Raw genomic sequence first — 19,202 nt, 5'->3', positions numbered from 1 at the left:
AGCTAAAAACATCACGTTTATTCAAGTTTACGCACCAACAACTGCTGCAACTGAAGAAGCAATAGAGAATTTCTATGATGCCCTACAAAAGGAAGTGGACAACAAAGATAAACAGGACATATTAATAATCGCTGGTGACTTTAATGCCAAGGTAGGACGAAAAAAGAACAGTGAAGAAGATGGAATCATTGGAATATCTGGACTAGGGGAAAGAAACGAAAGAGGCGAGACACTCATAGATTTTGCACTGGCAAATCAACTTGCAATAAAAAACACCATGTTCAAAAAACATCCAAGAAGACTATTTACGTGGACATCGCCAGATGGAAGAACAAAAAACCAAATTGATTACATCATGATTGAAAAAAGATGGAACACCATAATTCAAGACGTCACGACCAAACCAAAAGCAGACTGCGACACAGACCACGAACTTTTGATATCAAAACTGAAACTGAAGCTTAAAATGAAGAAAAAAGTTACAAGACCTATTAGATACGAAGTTGACAGTATCAATGAAGAATTTGCGATTGAAGTAAAGAATCGTTTCCAACTGCTACTTCAAGATATCGAGGAAAAGGAACCGGATGAGATCGCAAATGAGACAAGGAAAATATACTTGGAATCCGCTGAAAAACACCTTCCTAAAAAACGGGGCAAAAAACAACCATGGATGAGTGAAAATACACTAAACAAAATCAAAGAGAGGAAAGACGCAAAGACGACTCATGGCACTCATAGCAATGTATACAAAGAGATAGCTAAGGAAGTGAAAAAGCTGTGCAGAACGGATAAGAAAGAATATCTCATGAGAAAATGCAGAAAAATAGAAGACCTTCAGAGAGAAAACAAGACCAGGGAAATGTATGATGAAATAAAAACCATCACAAAAAGTTTTCAATCACGAATAGGGGTGATAAAAGATGAGCAAGGTAAACCCCTCACAGAAGCAGAAGACATAGCAAATAGGTGGAAAAGATATTGTGAAGATATGTACACAGAAGACCAAATAAACGAAATCCAACCTTTGCAAAACAACATGCAAAATGAAAACGAAGAATCTAGCTTACCACCTCTAAAATCTGAAATAGAATGGGCAATTAAATCACTTAAAGATGGGAAAAGTCCAGGTTGTGACAACATTCAAGCTGAGATGATAAAAGCAAGCGAAGATGAAGGAGTTGAAGTATATCTAAGACTTTGTACGAAAATTTGGGAGAAAGAAATTTGGCCCTCAGATTGGAGGAGAGCAATTTTTATACCATTGCCTAAGAAAGGAGACTTACAACTATGCTCCAACTACCGAACAATATCACTCATCAGTCATGCAAGCAAAATCCTTCTAAAAATTATCATGAACAGGATTGAACGTAAACTGGAAGAAGAAGTCAGTAACACCCAGGCAGGTTTTAGAAAAAACAGAGGGACAAGAGACCACATATTCAATTTGCGTCAAATTATTCAGAAGCATCGAGAAGTAAATTCTGGCCTCCACACTTGTTTTATAGACTATTCGAAAGCTTTTGATTGTGTTAATCATGAGAAACTATGGGAAACTCTCCTGGAGATGAACTTTGATCCTAGAATTAGAAACCTGATAAGATCCCTCTATGAGAACCAACAATCAGCGGTACAACTAGAAAGCGGAACAACAGAATGGTTCAAAGTTACAAAAGGAGTAAGACAGGGATGTATTCTATCACCCCATTTGTTCAGCATTTACACTGAAGGTATAATGCGAGATGTGGAAAACGATGTCAGGAGAAGTAATTACAACGAACCTAAAATGCAAGGTCTACCCATAAAAGATCTGAGGTACGCAGACGACACTGCACTATTGTCCACAACACCGGGGGGACTAGAGAATCTAATAACATCTGTAAAGGAACATAGCGAGACCAAAGGCCTTAAGCTGAATATAAAGAAGACCAAAATCATGAATACTGACAAATGCAAAACAGATGCCATCATAAAAATCAATGGAGAAGAAATAGAAAGAGTAAAGAATTTTGAATATCTTGGAGCCAGGATTGAGTACAACGGGAAATCGGCCCCAGAGATCAGGAGGAGACTAGCAATGGCAAGATCAAAGCTAGAAAAGATGAATATCTGGAAAGGGCAGTGCATTCAAACAAAAATCAAAATCCTCAAAAGTGTTGTTTTCCCAACTGCAACATATGGATGCGAAGCATGGACTATCAGCAAAGCAGAGAGCACAAAGATCACAGCTTTTGAAATGGCATGCTACAGAAAAATACTCAGAATATCATGGACTGAAAAACAAACAAACAAAGAAGTCCTGAGAAGGATCGGAATAAAATCACCAATTCTTCTTCAAACTGTAAAGAAATTGAAACTAAACTATTTTGGCCTCACGACTCGCCACGAATCATTAGAAAAGCACATTCTGCAGACAAGGGTAGACGGCAATAGAGGAAGAGGTAGACCAACAAGAAGCTGGGAACAAGATATATGTGAATGGCTGGGAATGACAGCAACTCAAGCAAGTAGACTGGCGGAAAACCGTAATCTGTTTCGCAAGAAAGTTCGGGAAGCAACGTCCTACGCAGGATCAGCTGACTAGATGAGGGCAATTTGATGCCAACATAATGTAAGTGGAGGAAAATGGTAAATGGAACCAAAAAATAAACTGATACAATTAATAACCACACAAAAAAATACATCAATCGTAGTACCACCAATACGTACAATAATACTAATAATAATAATAATAATAATAATAATAATAATAATAATAATAATAATAATAATAATAATAATAATAATAATAATAATAATAATAATAATAATAATAATAATAATATTACCATCATCATTACTACCACCACCAGAATTACTATTACCACCACCACTACCACTATCACTACCACCATCACCATCATTATTACGTTTCCAATTTTTCTCGTTTTTTAAACGGTAATTTTTTAAAGGGTAGTTAAAATGTCTACGATGTTATTAACCCCTATTTCAAGTAGGCAGGTCTGCTATGACAAGTATCAGTACCATAGTCACAATAAGACAAACAAAAACAAAGTTTATTTAATCTTAGGGTTTCGCCAATAAGTCATACATTACAATTAAGACAAAATAATGTTACCAATCTCTCCTCATGCATTCGTTAGACTATCATCACAATAACGACCGTGTTATCTTTGCTCCTTACCCAACCAACCCCTAGCGTCCCGCCTCTTCATCACGAACTATCTTATGTTTGTATTAGCTTCAGGACGGGCACGTACGAAATCTACTCACCCTTCCTTTAAACGTATTTATTTCCTCTATAACTTAGTTAGAATTCAACTCTCTCCTTTCTCAGAAGAGTACATCTCGTATACTAATTCAATTGTTGAGAAAACCAAAATGGTGGTTGTATTTTATATAATATTTATTTAGTCGTGACTTTTGAATAAAAGTGTTTTGTTTTATTAGAGGGAATACAATAGAAAATTACACTGTTTTGCAAAAATATTTATTCTGGCAATAAAAATACAGCGGTAATTACTTTAAGAATTAAAAAAAAAAGAACTAACAAAAACAAAACAACAAAACAACAACAAAAACAAATAAGAAAACAATATAAATAAAAGAGTTTTGAGAAGCACTAAAGACAACGAGAAAAAAATAAATAATTTAAATGGATAAACAAATATATGAAGAAAAAAAACAAATTAATACTAAATTGATAAATTACTAAATTCATAAATGTAATTCAATACTGGAACCTTCTCAATGTCATTACATCAATGGTACCAGCACAAGTAAGGCAATGAATAAGAAAAAGTTCGTTTGCCAAAATCTCTATTAAGTGTTCACTGGTATATAAGGTGGGCTCATAAATTTGAATAGCCCGACCTAGTACGAGAGAAGCCAGACAGCAAAATCGGAGTTCACCGTCAGGCGACGATGAGATGACGAAGATGTGGGCGGAGTGGAGTGGTGGGGGATAAAAAGAACAGGAGCGTATCCTGGTTTATACATTACGGGATGCATAGTGATTCGCAATCTATCAAAAATACACACAAATTTATTTCAGTACGAAGTAAAGTATCAAGTTTAAGTACTAACTTTTAAGATTATCTGATTTAAATTAGATTATTTCGGACCTGGTAATACAGTATATATAACTTTAAAAAACAGGCTGGTATTTGCCCACCCTGCCCATTATTACCAGCCGTCCCTGCGCCAAAAGAAATCCGCCATCCGCCCCCCCCCCCCCCCCCCCATCTGGGATCTTTACCTTGCAGCTGGTGAGGGGGGCTTGAGCCACACGGGAGGGCAAAGGTGTAAATAAATCCCGGTTGACCGTCACGAGACCATCCCGGGTATCGAGCCAACGAGCCACATGAGCTGCTCGCCCCGGTGTGGGACTAAATTTGATCCAACCCGGTGCCCGAATAGCAGCCGCTATCCCGGGCGCCACATTACTTCGATATGATGGTTCCAATTCAGCACAGTTAATGGCCAAGCGGTCTGCCGCCTAGCCAAATAATACCGCGTTCGTGTCGCCAGGGTCGTCGGCACGTTCGATAAGAAAGCAAGCGTCCCTCCACACCTTCGTTTCGCGGCCTGTCGAACAGAAAATGCGATGTCGGGGATAGCCACCTGACGCTTGAACATCGAGAGCAAGTGTATGGCAAAAAATGAGCTTTTGTCAAAGCTACTGACCGCCCATAGAGTAGACATCCTCCTATTACAGGAGACCCACCTTTACTCAGGCGCGCAATCTTCCCGATTCCAGATCCCAGGCTATACGGTGGTCCAACGCGAGGACACTTCGAGGCTCAAAGGAGGGGTTAGCGTTTACGCTAAAGAGCCATCAAAGGTAGGGGTCATAAAGAGCGCAACGGATAGCAATGGGGTGAACCGAATTTCCGTGGAAGTAGGTGGACTGTGTCTGCATAATATCTACAAACCACCTAGAGCGACTTGGACTACACCACCGGTGGTCAGCCATCCTTCCATCTCTCTGGGAGACTTTAATAGCCACCATCACGAATGGGGCTACCGAGACTGCAACGAGGCAGGAGGACAACTCCGCTCATGGATGAACTGTAATGATTTACACCTAGTGTACGATCCTACAGCCAAGGGTACCTTCAGGGGTACCCGCCAGAAGAAGGTGTATACTCCAGACCTCACCCTTGTTACGAAAGGCACGAACGGTGAACCGCTGCAGGTGAAGCGGAAAGTCCCCGAAGACTTCTACTCCAGTGTGGGGTAGAAGCAGAAACGTTGAGAAGGTGGATGTAAAATTTTGCAAGTCGATACACATAGTGTCAGGAACGCTGGCAACAACTCCTAGAGAATGGGGCCCGATAATGGCAGCGATCCAACCCCCCCCCCCCCCCCCCACCCCCCGATGCCCGGAGGGAGACGATTACGGGAAACTGGCTGAGTAAGATTAAAGAGAAGAGGGAATGAGGATACCCCTCTGAAGCGCATAATGGACGGCGCCCCCGTTTCGAGCCGAAATAAGTCCCGGCAACCATTGTACGCAGAATCCCTGACTACGAACAGAGCTGCACATACGAGATGGAAGTCGGTTTGGACGAATTCAATCCCTCGTGGGGGCGGGGACGTACACTCCTCTAAGCTTGGTGAGAAGTTGCCAGGCTTTGATACCAGTAAGAGGAGACACTGGGTAGCTGCGAATCGGCTTCGGTCGAGGAGCTGCCTAACGGCAAGTGCGCTTCATCGGTGGGGTTTTCTACCTGTCCAACATGTACCCGCTGTGGGCAAGAACCTGAGACGGCAGAGCATCTAGTCGAACGGTGTGTCGTGACGATGCTACCCGGCGGGTTTGCGACGGTGCACGAATGCGGACCGGACTTTGCTGATCGTCATAACATAGTAGTGTGAAAACCATAAGAGGTTGCTGCCATCCGCCAGGCCATTATTTCCCCGCCACGCGATGATAAGAATCCGCCATTTTGGCGGAAAATCCACCAACTTGGCAACACTACACTTAAAGCTATTATGGATCTATTATGTAGTAATAATATATCGCTGCTTATTATAGGAGACCTGACGGTTTAGGGTGATATAACAATATAGGTTGTCGTGGTGTGATCAATGTCTCAATTATCCGATGACCTGTTAATAGTGTTAACCGTTTTTGAAAGGGTTCTGTATCCGTGTTTGTTGTTCTTGTGGTGATGTTTTTGTTCTGGCGATGTAAGGTTGTAGACATTTCGTTGTAATACCTATGTCACCGGAAACATCCGACTATAGACTTAGTAACTCATCCTCGTTTAAATCAACAAGGGTGGGGGGGGGGAGAGTAAAGATATAAAATGGATTACACTAAGGAGAAAAAGAAGAGGACGAGGAGGGCAGCGGACGGGAGGATAGGGGTGAATATGAAGAGTAGATTGAGGATATTGAAGAAGAAGAAGGAGGAGGAGGAAGAAGAAGAGGAGGAAGAGGAGGAGGAAGAGAAGGAGGAGGAAGAGGAGGATGTAGTAGAGAGAAATAAAAGAGATTGTGCGTGTTGAGAGAGAGTGGGAATGAGAGAGAGAGAGAGAGAGAGAGAGAGAGAGAGAGAATTTTCCTCTTACGATGCCAACGATTCAACAGTCACTGAGAGAGTGATGAATGAGTATGCACAATACACACTCCGCGTGTTGGTCTGCTGAAAAGGGCGAAAAGGTTGCTAAAAGGCTCCATACGTTGCGTTTTCTACCAGTGACGATCTGGGCACAGGCACGGTTGAAGCAAATCGTTGTGAAATCCCAATGTGTTTGGCCAAATACCTGGGCGACAAAGGGAGGGACGGTCGGTCGGTCGCTCGCAAATCCCGCCTTGCTTACATAAACATTGGCCTTTTATTTTTATTTTTTTTTTTAATTTAATTTTTTTTTTTTGGCGCCTACCGCATACCTACTTCATTACTATAGGCCTACACAGTAAATCTTGCTATACCGTCATTTTTGGGGAGGAACTGGAAAAGTTGGCAGTATAACAATTAATTTCACTATGCACCTTTAGTAAGTTTACCTTAAGAAGGGGTTGGAGATATTGATGGGTTAGGTTAAATAACTTGTATTGTAAGGACGAAGAGACGCTCCGCCAAACATATTAGACTTGGTATGAGTCTATATGTTTTACCGAGGAGAATAAATACCGTATTTTACTTACTTACTCCTCTTTGATTTTCATAAAGACATAATTTGATCGATAGTAAGGAGCGCCAGTGACTTTTGCCTTTGCCAGCTTTCAAACCTCATCCCAGGTCCAACCGAAAGATGTCATCTCTCTTTCCACCGATGTCCTCCAAGTCTCCGTGGTTTTCCCCTATTGCGATTACCCTGCGGTGTCCATCTGAACGCTGTTTTCGGGATTGCTCCCTCCTTCATCCGACAAACATGGCCAATCCATCTCCATCTTTTTGATTTGACTGTTTCAGAAATGGGGGGGTCATGGCAGCCTTTTGTAGAAGATCTTTAGTTGTTATTTTGTTGGGCCAAACGATGTGGAAGACTTTTCATAGACATTTGTTTGGGGAAATACCTAATTTGCAACTAACGGGTTTTTTTTGTTGATTTCCAAGATTCTGCTCCATGTATAAAAGAACTGATAACACATTACTCTTGAATATGCGCAACTTTGTTTATTTTGTCGAAATTGTCTTTGCATTCCAACGTTTGTTTAGGGTGCCATAAGTTTTACGGGTTTTTTTTAACCTTTCATTATTTCCTTTACTGGCTCCCCATCTTCAGACATTTTAGCTCCAAGATAGCAAAGTTCCTCCACCTTTTCTATCTCATCTCCCAACAGTTTGATGGGTCATTTTTTTTTGGGGGGTGGGGGGGGGGGTGGGGGTCATAATTTATTCTCATTGTTTTTATTTTGGTTATTTTCCGAGCATTGTGGGGATCTTCTGTGTTTTTTATGTCCATGTCCTGAAATTCCTGTGAGTAGAGAATGTCATCTGCAAATTCCAGATCTCCTAGCATCTCTGAAAATATCCATCTGATTCCTGTGTTAGTCCCATTTATCAATTCTTTCATCACCCAATCGAGTGCAAATAGGAAGAGAAATGGGCTAACACACAACCCTGTTTTACCCTGTTTTGTTTTTTTCTGAGTCCTTGTTTACAAATTACTTTTGCCTTGAAGTCAGTATATAGCATTTTTACAATTTGTACGATCTTCTAGGGCAGGCCGTAGGGTCTCATGATGTTCCATAGTGCCTGGCGATGTATGCTGTCAAATGCTTTTTCAAAGTCTCAGAAATATGTATATAAAGTTGCATTCCATTCATTGCATACAGTAAAGTGTTAAAAATTTCACTTTCCTGATCAGTGTGTCTTTAATCTGACTTTCAAGCATTTGGGGCAACCGGCGAGTCACAAATATCATCCCGACGTTTTGGTACCGTAAGTAACAAATGTTCATTATTTGTCATTCTTCTTTATTTCAAAATTTGATTGTTGACTCAATTTTATGCCTTAAGACACACACACACACACACACACACACACACATATATATATATATAATATATATATATATATATATATATATATATATATATATAATATTGTACACACACGCACACACACACACACATGCGCGCGCGCGCAGAGAAAAAACTTTCTGCCACATCTACGAGTTTAAGCTACCGATTGATCGCTGATTCGACATTTTCGAAACCGATTATTATTATTATTATTATTATTATTATTATTATTATTATTATTATTATAATCATCATCATCATCATCATCATCATCATCATCATCATCATAATCATCATTGTGACCACTCGGGCTCGTCCCGGAGTGTCGGTAGAGCAAATATATAGCCCGAAACATCAACATAAAGAAAAGACTAGAAGAATGATAGAAGACAGAGAAAACTCGTTGATAAGTTCCCTTGCAGATCAGGTCGATGCACTCAGCCTAGCCTGGATAGAGAAAGAGAGAAGGAAGGATAAATAAATAAAAGGAAATCAAGAATAACAATTACGATACATTTATTACAGAAACTAAGTTACATCTACAACACAAATAGGAAGAAATTCAGATAAACTAGCAACCTGGTCAACTCCAGACTCGTTCGGGTTATGTCCCAGCAACCAGTGCCAGGGCATAACAATCATCACCATTATTATTATTATTATTATTATTATTATTATTATTATTATTATTATTATTATTATTATTATTCTAATTTCAATACCATTATTATTATTATTATTATTATTATTATTATTATTATTATTATTATTATTATTATTATTATTATTATTATTATTATTATTATTATTATATTATTATTATTATTATTATTATTATTATTATTATTATTATTATTATTATTATTATTATTATTATTATTATTATTATTATTGTTATTATTATTATTATTATTATTAGTATTATCATTGTTATTATTATTATCATCATCATAATTATTATTAGTGACAATTCTCAATAATCTTTGCGTTGTATACGGATATGATTCCATATCGCTAAACAAAACATTACTAAGGTAATTGAAATACATACCAGCAAATCGACAGTTTATCTAGATTTAATTCTATTGTCTATTCCACAGGATGTGTACGCTCGCGATACTATAGTAAGCGACCAAATCAGGGAAATCGCTGAGATCGTGGGCTCCATCGTTCTATGTGGAACCATCAGCGTATTGGGCATCGTAGCCAACTCAGTCAACCTTTATGTATTCTACCGCCAAGGACCCCTGGCTGACTGCAGCACTTTAACACTGTTTGCACTGGCAATCGCTGATCTCGGATGTTTGCTCACTGTTCTCATTGTCAGCGTCACCGCTATCCTGACGCTGATGCAATCTGGATCTCAGATCAGAGTATTGTACGCCCGAATTTTGTCCAGCGTCATTCACACAGTATTCGTTCATATTTCAAGTTGGATCACGGCTTTCATTACATTTCATCGCTGCGTGTGCGTTGCTTTTCCTTTCAAAGCCAGAATATTATTTTCTGTCAGGAATACCGTTTTCAGCGTTGTGACCATATATGGCTTCATAACTGTGTCATTCACGCCAATGCTTCTCTCCAACCAGCTGAAGTACGTTTATGACCGAAACAAAAAGTCAACGGTTCTGGCGATTGTGACGGATTTTGAGATGTTCAAAATTTCAGCCCTAATACACAGAGTCGCTATTCGAGCAATAGTTTTATTGTTCGTCTTTATCTGTAACAAAATCATAATCTACAAAGTCAAATTATCCAAATCTTGGCGGGAATCGATGGCAGTCGAATCCGGAAGTGAATGGAAAAGAAATGTCAAGCCTATAAATAACAAAATCGGAACTGAAACGGGAGAAGCGGTTTTAAATACGGGTACAACTCAAGCAACGTCAAAAGAAATACCAGAACCAACACCGACTACTACACCAGTGCCAGGAGAAACATCGTCAACCGCAGAATCAACATCAACAGCATCAAGTGTTATTAAAAAAACAAGACTTACAGAACCACAAATAGTCACAACAGCAGCGCCACAAACAATGACGACAACATCAATTGCATCAATATCATTGACAATTTCTAAGAAAGCCACCTCGGAACCATCCCCAAAAATACTGACGTCAACAGAAACAGCAGCAGGAACAGCAAAACCAATAAACCCAGAAACGGATACGACTCTAAAATCATTACAAGCATCGGAATTATCAAAAGCAATAAAAGGAAAACAGATGACACAATCTCAAGGAACAGAAACATTGACGACAACAAGACCATCATCGTCATCATCACCCCTAGCAGTAGCAGCAACAGCAGTAGAAGAACCAGCTCCACCAGTAAAAAGTATCACTTCAACCAGCACCCAACACCCCCGAACGCCAAGGACCAAAAGAAGCAACGACTCGAAGAGCACTAGAAGTCAAGATGGCCGTCTCATAATGATGATCAGCATCATCAGCACCGTTTTTCTCATCTGTAACTTCCCAGACCTTCTGGTAAGGGTTGTTCTCATTGGGAACCCTTACTTCAAGAACATTCCACCCACAGATAATCTTTTCCCAATCCTGATTGCATTCCAGTTCCTCCTAGAGAGTATCAATTCATCTGTCAACATAATTGTCTACTACAAAATGAGCACCAAATATCGGCAAACTCTTCACAAATTGATGGGAATACGAGATGTCCAAATGTGACCAACCGTCTCAATCCAGTATGATGTCCTGCAGGATCTGACGCTGAAGATCTTACTTACATGAATGTTCATTATGAAGATTTAGTTACACTCATTCAGCATTTTCATGTCAAAGGGTACGTTTCTAAACACTGCCAAACATTTCAATGTGGTCATTCTGTGTCAATATCTTTATACGTCTCTGTACGAGCATCGGCCTAATTTAACACCTCAAGTTTAATATGACTTTGGATTATTTTATTTATTTTAACACGTCACACACCGTAAGTGTCTCATTGTCTCGTCTCCATTCAGCTCTTGAAATCAAATATGACTTTGAATATTTTTATGCGACCCACAATATACGTGAATCACCCTCCATTTAGCATCCGAAATTGAATGAATTTAGATATTTTTATTCATCACACACTATAGGTGTCAAAATCAGATTTTCTATTCGCCACAGACCATGTGTGTGTCGTCCCCATTCATCTCCTGAAATAAAATATGACTTTGGAATTCTAAACACACTACTCGTGTATCCCCCCCCCCCCCTCCCTCAGAAAAGAGATCCGTTTTAGATACGTTTATATTATCTAAATGATTGGCCTCGACATATTTTCGTTGCTGTGGTTGTTGTAAAATTGAATATTGTACCAAAATAAAGAGTTGTTTTGACCAGTTATTAATTGTGTATTTATTTTTAAGGGTTTTACGTCACATTTAGGTCATTTCAGCGCCAGTAAAAAGGAAGAAAATGGGATAGTAAAAATGTTATAAATTTACAATTAAATGCGCACAAGAAACGTAAGACAAAGGGAAATGGCACAAAAAGGTAACAGATGTAGATTCCAAGAGCATACTATCATTGTGCATGGTTTGAGATCACGTAAAAGAAGTTGTAAGACGTGGATGAGATAAACAAAAAAGTTAGCTCAGGATAGAGAAAGATGGAAACTGTTTATCTGTGGCCTATACCCTGACCCAGGGTAAAAAGGCAATGATGATGATGATAAAAAGTCTCATCCTGACACAAGCACAGGTCCCCACTAAGAGGTACACACTCAATTGATTACAAATCATATGTTCAAAACAAAAACAAACAAACAAAATTACATAACATAGAGATGATTTACAAGGAAAAGAATATCATCTCCCAAAACGATAACAATACATTCAGAACGAAACTTAGTAATCTTATTCCAAGACAAAGACAGAAAGCAATAGGAAAACAGATATAGGGGATAGAAGACAAAGTAAGTACTTCCCTGCCCATTATGGGAGGCCAGGAAACCCACCCAGACCAGCCATTAAGTCATTCAAACTTCAGCTTCTGAGAAGTGAAGTTTAAATACCCCTTTAATTATGGGAAAATCCGATTATACTATAATAATATTATAGGAGCTCAGAAAATATTATTATGGTGGAACACAATTATTGTAAATAACAGAGAGATTTAGATATCAGTTTCTGCACGCTTCAACACTTTTGATCCAGCACAGAGCCGTGACCTGAAACCATCTCACATCACACAAATTATGTTGCCTCTATCTTCAGGTTTAAAAAAAATTGAGCTTTTATATAGCACAATATCCATTACGCGTGCTCAAAGTCAATGCGCTTTACAAAGGGTCCCTGACCAACAGCAATACGTAACATAAAGAACCAAACATGACGCCTGTTAGGCGATAATACAATTTTTTTTCAGAGAGAGAGTGAGAGACAACGCTGTTAACGCCTAGGTACTCATTTTACAGGTTGATGGCCTATGAATGCTCCTGGAGTAGTGAAAGACGTAGGTAATAAAGTATTTCAGTATTGAAGCTGTAACAGTAACAGTATAGGTTGGATGGAATCAAAGTTAGTGTGGAAAAAAAAAGAAGTCAAATGAAAAGACATAGTTACAAGTAAGGAGACTTGCAGCAGAAACAAATAACAAACAAAAATATGTTTATTTCTTGAAGGAAAGGTGAGGGGGGGGGGGGGGTCCGAATATCATGAAGAAAAATCTATATCAACCTACTAAAAAGTTGCCCTATTTTTTTTTCCAAACCGTGACTTTAAAATGCTTTAGAATTGATGCAGTGCTACTACATACCAATTTCTGATTTAAATGTCAACAAGTGACGCGTGATGGCATCCATACAATTAAATAGGATGATACAAAATTTTTTCTTGATATTCGGATCCCTCCCCCCCCCCCCCCCCCAATCCCCACGACACACACACACGAAAGTTTAAGGTAATTTTGATGGTTAGTTGTCTGTGGCAGGTCTGCTTGTAACTATATATTTTTCTTTGTGTTCCTGCCCCCCCCCCCCCACACACACACACACACACAATCCATCAATTAAATCCAATCCATAATGTTTGCGTTTTTAATGGTTTTACGGCGCTTGCAACACAATTAGGTCAATCAGCGCCATTAAAACGAAAAAAAAATGGAAAGTAAAAAACATTCTTGATGTTCACGAAAAGTAAAAGGATTGAGGTAATGTAAGACAAAGAGGAATGGTTCAAATAAGGGAACTCATGTAAGATTCCAAGAGCATACTGTCGGTGTACTAAGTTTGAGATCACCTAAAAGTCTCGCCCAGACACCAGCACAAGATTCCACTAAGAGGAATATACTCAAATGTTTACAAATCAAATCTCAAAAAAAAAAATTTTTTTTAAATAGCTCGTACATAACAGAGAGATGATTTACAATGAAAAAAAATATCATCTCCCAAAACTATAACAAGACGATACATTCATTCGACTGTTTCCCTTCCAGTCCCAGCCAAGGTCGGGACAAAACTATGTAATCTCATTCCAAGACAAGGACAGAAAGCAATTGGAAAAGAGTAGGTATCCCAAACTAAAATTTCATTATACAAAAATCAAAAATTAAATTACAAAGCCACATGTGAGATCCCAAACCATGGAAAATAACACTTTATTTATCAAAATCAGAAAATAAATTAAAAAGTTAAGAGTTTTTTGTTTCATTTTTTGATTTGTGAATAAAAATAAGTCTTGGTTATGGAAAAAAAATAGGCTTTGTTTACATAGATGGCGCTTTGCACTGAAAAATGCCAACAGACCCAATTTTTGCAATTGTAATTTTTCAAAGGCTGCAGATTTTAATGGTATAAATTTTCTTACCACTATCTTAAATTCAAGACCAAGAGAGACTGTTCAGAGACCTCATTTGTGATGATTTGTGAAGAAACATTCACCTGTAAACAGCAGTAGTTTGGGATACCTAAAAACAGGTATAGGGGTATAGAAGACACAGCAAGCCACTATCTGTCATCTGCATTTTTTGCCAAATTGGGACCTAAAACAAAAATTTGCCAAAAAGACCAAAATTTGTCAAAAAAATTGCCGAGAGAACTAAGCGTTTCAGTAAAAATTAACACGCGATACAGAAAAATATATATATAAAAGACAGTTTATTACATTTATTTGACTTGAGAAATGAAATGACTGTGAATTGCGTTGTTACAAAGATTTTAAAGGATCATTATCCGTAGAGAGTAGCTTCCCCTGGTTTGGGCCCAGGCACAGACTTCTGTGGGCCCAGACAAAGCTGCAACATTTCTCAAGTTTTGCACTTTTTTTCGTTATTTTGTTTTCGCTTCTTTTTTTTTCCCAGAATTTGCCACACGATTTGCCAATTTTACCAAAATTTGCCACGATTTGCCAATTTTGGGAAATTTGCCAAAATTTGCGGATCGCCCTGATATTTGCGGCCGCAAATTGCCATTTGCGGCCGCAAAAAATGCAGATGACAGTACTATGGGAGGTGGGGAACCCCAACCAGCAATCCATATTGTTACAACTTCCAATACTGAAGACAAATTGAGGAGACGACTTTCAAAACCTGCCCCAGTGCGGCTATGTGGTCTAGTGGTATGATACTCGCTTTTTTGATCGGAGGATCCTGGGTTCAAGCCTCACTCAACGCATAGTTGAGTCCTTGGAAAAGGCTCTTTACTCACATTCCCTCATTGTACTCATGTGTAAAATGAGTACCTGGCCATTAACAGCCTGTCTCTGTTGGAAAAAAATTGTAATATCGCCTAACAGGTGTCATGTCTCGTTCTACATGTTACGTTTTGATGTTGATCAGGTCGTGGCATTCGTAAAGTTATGGCCTGACACTGACCAAAAAATGACGTCAAAATGCCAGTCTTTTGCCACAAAAGAAAACAAATCGTGAGTTGTATTCAATAGTTCAACCAATGAAATAACTTGTTTCGATGAGCTCTACTAACGACAACAGTTACTCACTAGGCGGTGCAAAAACCAAATAATGACGTCAAACTGCCAGTCCTTTTGGATTTCAGTGTCAGGCTATATCATAACGATGGCTACGATCAGGTACCCTTTGTAATGGGCTCTGAGCACATTTAGTGGATATTGCGCTATATAAAAGCTCAAGTTTTTAAAAAATGTTATATCCAGATAGAAATGAGTTGACACTCTCAAGCAATCTTTGGACCCTTTAGAAGCACCAGACCTGAAAAAGTGTGTAGGAAACAGTACCAGACAAATACGATTCAATAGTCTGATGTCATGCCGCCCGGCAACGGTGGCCATCTTGGTTCTAAACAAAGAAAATCATTACTTTTTATTTTTCATGCTGGCTAGAACTTTTCATATGCCTTGTGATCAGAATGTGTAAAAGTCAAAACATGATCAAATGTATGTGTTTTTTTTTCCTCTGGATACTCTTTATGCTCGCTGGAGAAATATTTCATACGGGCGTCCGCCATTGTTCCGATAGTTTAGACCCAGTGTTACTAAGTTACCATGCGCCATAAGGAAGGAAGTGACGTTACGACTGTTGAAGAGTATTAAGATAGAAAAAGAAAAGAAAAAAATCAGCATCTCTTGACTGGGGATCGTTTGTTTTTTTGTTTTTGTTTTTAAGTGTTTTACGGCGCTTGCAACACATTTAGGTCATATCAGCGCCAGTGAAAAGGAAGAAAATGGGATAGTAAAAAGTTCTAGAATTACAATTAAAGTACCCAAGAAAAGGTAAAACAAAGGGGAATTGGTTCAAATAGGAAACAGATGTAGATTCCAAGAGCACACCGTCAAAGTACTTAGTTTGAGATCACCTACAAGTCTCAGCCAGACACAAGCACAGGTCCCCACTAAGAGGAATACACTCAAATGTTTTACAAATCATATAATACAAAGAAAACATAATATAGTGCATAACAGAGAGATGATTTACAAGGAAAAAAATATCATCTCCCAAAACTATATATTTGACTGTTTCCCTCCCAGCCAGGGTACCCGGCCAGTGCCAGGGCAAAACCAAGTAATCTCATTCCAAGACAAAGATAGGAAGCTAGTTGGAAAACAGATATAGGGGTATAGAAGACACAGTAAGTACCTCCCTGCCCGCTATGGGAGGTCAGGAACCCCACCCAGGACTGGGGATCAGGCAGACCGCCTGATTCCTAACTGTCAGGTAAAAAAATTGAGCATTTATATAGTGCAGTATCCACTAAACGAGCTCAAAGCGCTTTACAGGGGTCCCTGTTTTTTTTTTTGTTTTTTTTTTAAAGGTTTTTACGGCGCTTGTAACACATTTAGGTCATATCAGCGCATTAAAAAGGAAGAAAATTGGTTAGTAAATACATTCTTGATGTACAATAAAAAGAATTTGATGAAAAAAGTAATAGTAAGACCAAGGAAATGGTTCGAATAGGAACAGATTTAGATTCTAAGAGCACACTATCAGTGTACTTAGTTTGAGATTACCTAAAAGTCTCATCCTGACACAAGCACAAGATCCCACTAGAAGGAATACACTGACCAATAGCAACACATAACATGTAGAATGAGACATGACGCCTGTTAGGCAATTTTTCAGACATAGACTACGCTGATAATGGCCAAGTACTCATTATACACCGGAGTATGGTGAGAGAATGCGAGTAAAGATCCTTTTCTAAGGACTCAACAATGCGCTGAGCGAGGCTCGAACCTGGCGCTGGCTTCCGGCGACAACAGACGTGTTGTGAATGTTTACCTATTTCTACACATATTTTTATTCATTTATCATTCAATCGCCGGAATTTACGCCTAATTTTTATTCAAAATGGATGTGAAGTATATATTGTTCCTGATTTTTATATTTATTAGTATATTTATAAGCATAAATGGTGTTTTAGCCTGTGATTTTGCTGCCAAAAGCCTATCGATAATAATATACTCCAGAGACTCTCCGATCCCTCCAACCCGTGTCACCCCCACCACCCACTATTGACACGTCGTTTATTAAAGTAAGAAAGAGGGGGAGAAAAGGAGGAGTGACAGGTAATGTAAGATCATTAAAGAATAAAATTGATGAACTGTTTTCACTGTGTCGTTACAATAATGACTATCGTCAAGCCTCCATAATAGCGTTAACAGAGACTTGGCTATCTCCTCACATACCATCATCATGTTTTGATATTGAACAATACTCACTATTTCGAGGAGATCGGACTAATGTAAATAAACGAACTGGGGGTGGGGTGTGCACAAATATTAACAACAAATGGTGCCACCCCAATAATTGTCAAATAAAGAAAATGTATTGTGACGATTATATTGAATTTATTACTGTTTCGTCACGACCTTATTATCTACCCCGGGAATTTACTCATGTCATCATCATCAACGTCTACATTCCACCATCATCAGACAACAACACAGCGAAAAATATTTTGAAGAAAGAAATACAGGACATTCAAATGAAGTCGCCCGATGCCGTATTGATGGTCACTGGTGATTTTAACCAATGTAAAGATTTCACTCTCCCGGGACTTCATCAATACGTGGACTGCGAGACAAGGGACAAAAAAACATTAGATTTATTCCTGTGTAATATTAAAAATAGTTACAAATGTTTACCCCGTGCCCCATTGGGTTTATCTGACCACTGCATGCTCTTGCTACTCCCCACCTACCGCCCTGTTTTTAAACGTGTAAAACCAGTAAAGAAAAGTGTACAGATCTGGAACGGAAGTGTGTGTGAAGATTTGCGTGGTTGTTTTGAATGCACTGACTGGAATGTTTTTATCGAATCATGTGATAGTGTGGATGAGCTGAATGACTGTGTGAGTGAGTATTTAAAATTCTGTGAACAGCTCGTGTCTTGTAAAAAATAAATAAAATATTATCCTAACAACAAGCCTTGGATAACAAAAGATCTAAAACTTTTATTGAACCAAAAGAAAACTCTCTATACTAGTGGAAACAAAAAAGATCTGAAAACAAAACAAAAAGAGATAAAGAGAGTAATATCCAGTTGTAGAGACAAGTACAAAAATAAAATTGAAAAATGCTTTTCTTCTGGGATATACGGGACACGTGGCGGGGCTTAAAACTGCTGTTAACTATAATCCAAAGCCCACGATTATATCTGAAAATATCGAAATTGAAACTCTAAATAAATTTTATTCACGTTTTGACACAACAAACAAATTTGATATTGAAAATGAAAAACATAAATTAGACAGGGCTTTGGAAGATGAAATGACTATTGAGGTCAGTGAAGAAGAAACGAGATTCGTATTTTCGAAACTAAACGAGAGGAAGGCTGCTGGGCCGGATGGATTGAAAGGAAAATTATTAAAAGAATGTGCCCATCAACTGTCCCCCATTTATACACATATTTTTAACTGGTCCCTCCAATGCGTTTCGATCCCTGAAATTTGGAAAACTTCAAAAATTATTCCTGTTCCAAAAAAAGAAAAACTTGAATCTATGAACGATCTCAGACCTGTTGCACTGACTTCAATAGTCATGAAATCTTTAGAAAAACTTGTTCTTGTTAAAATTAGGAACCAGTTTATGCCATTGAGTGATAGTCATCAATTTGCTTACAAACCAGGACGTGGCGTAGAGGATGCCATTTTGCTGTTTACAAACATCTACAGGCATCTAGATCACGCTAAGAGCTATTGCAGATTGCTTTTCGCAGATTTTTCTTCAGCGTTCAATACAATGCAACCTCAGTTGGTTGTTCAAAAATTGACTAGTCTGAATCTAAACAAGTATATAATTG

General features: G+C 38.6%; 1 protein-coding gene across 1 annotated transcript in view; it reads left to right on the top strand.

Annotated features, from left to right (window-relative positions):
- Positions 1-11,681, top strand: part of LOC144956333 (uncharacterized) — a 17,241-nt gene extending 5,560 nt beyond the window's left edge. The window contains exon 4 of the mRNA XM_078886830.1: positions 9,582-11,681. Within this exon, the coding sequence (XP_078742956.1) occupies positions 9,582-11,168 (1,587 nt within the window). The 3' untranslated portion in view covers positions 11,169-11,681. The remainder of the gene's footprint in view (positions 1-9,581) is intronic.
- Positions 11,682-19,202: the final 7,521 nt, after the last annotated feature.

Source organism: Berghia stephanieae, chromosome 11, assembly GCF_034508935.2.
Source record: "Berghia stephanieae isolate SIO BIC M18660-M18661 chromosome 11, UCSD_Bste_1.3, whole genome shotgun sequence".
Taxonomy (NCBI): Eukaryota; Metazoa; Mollusca; class Gastropoda; order Nudibranchia; family Aeolidiidae; genus Berghia; species Berghia stephanieae.
The sequence above is the reverse complement of the archived record's forward strand: the minus strand, read 5'-3'. Positions and strand labels throughout refer to the sequence as shown.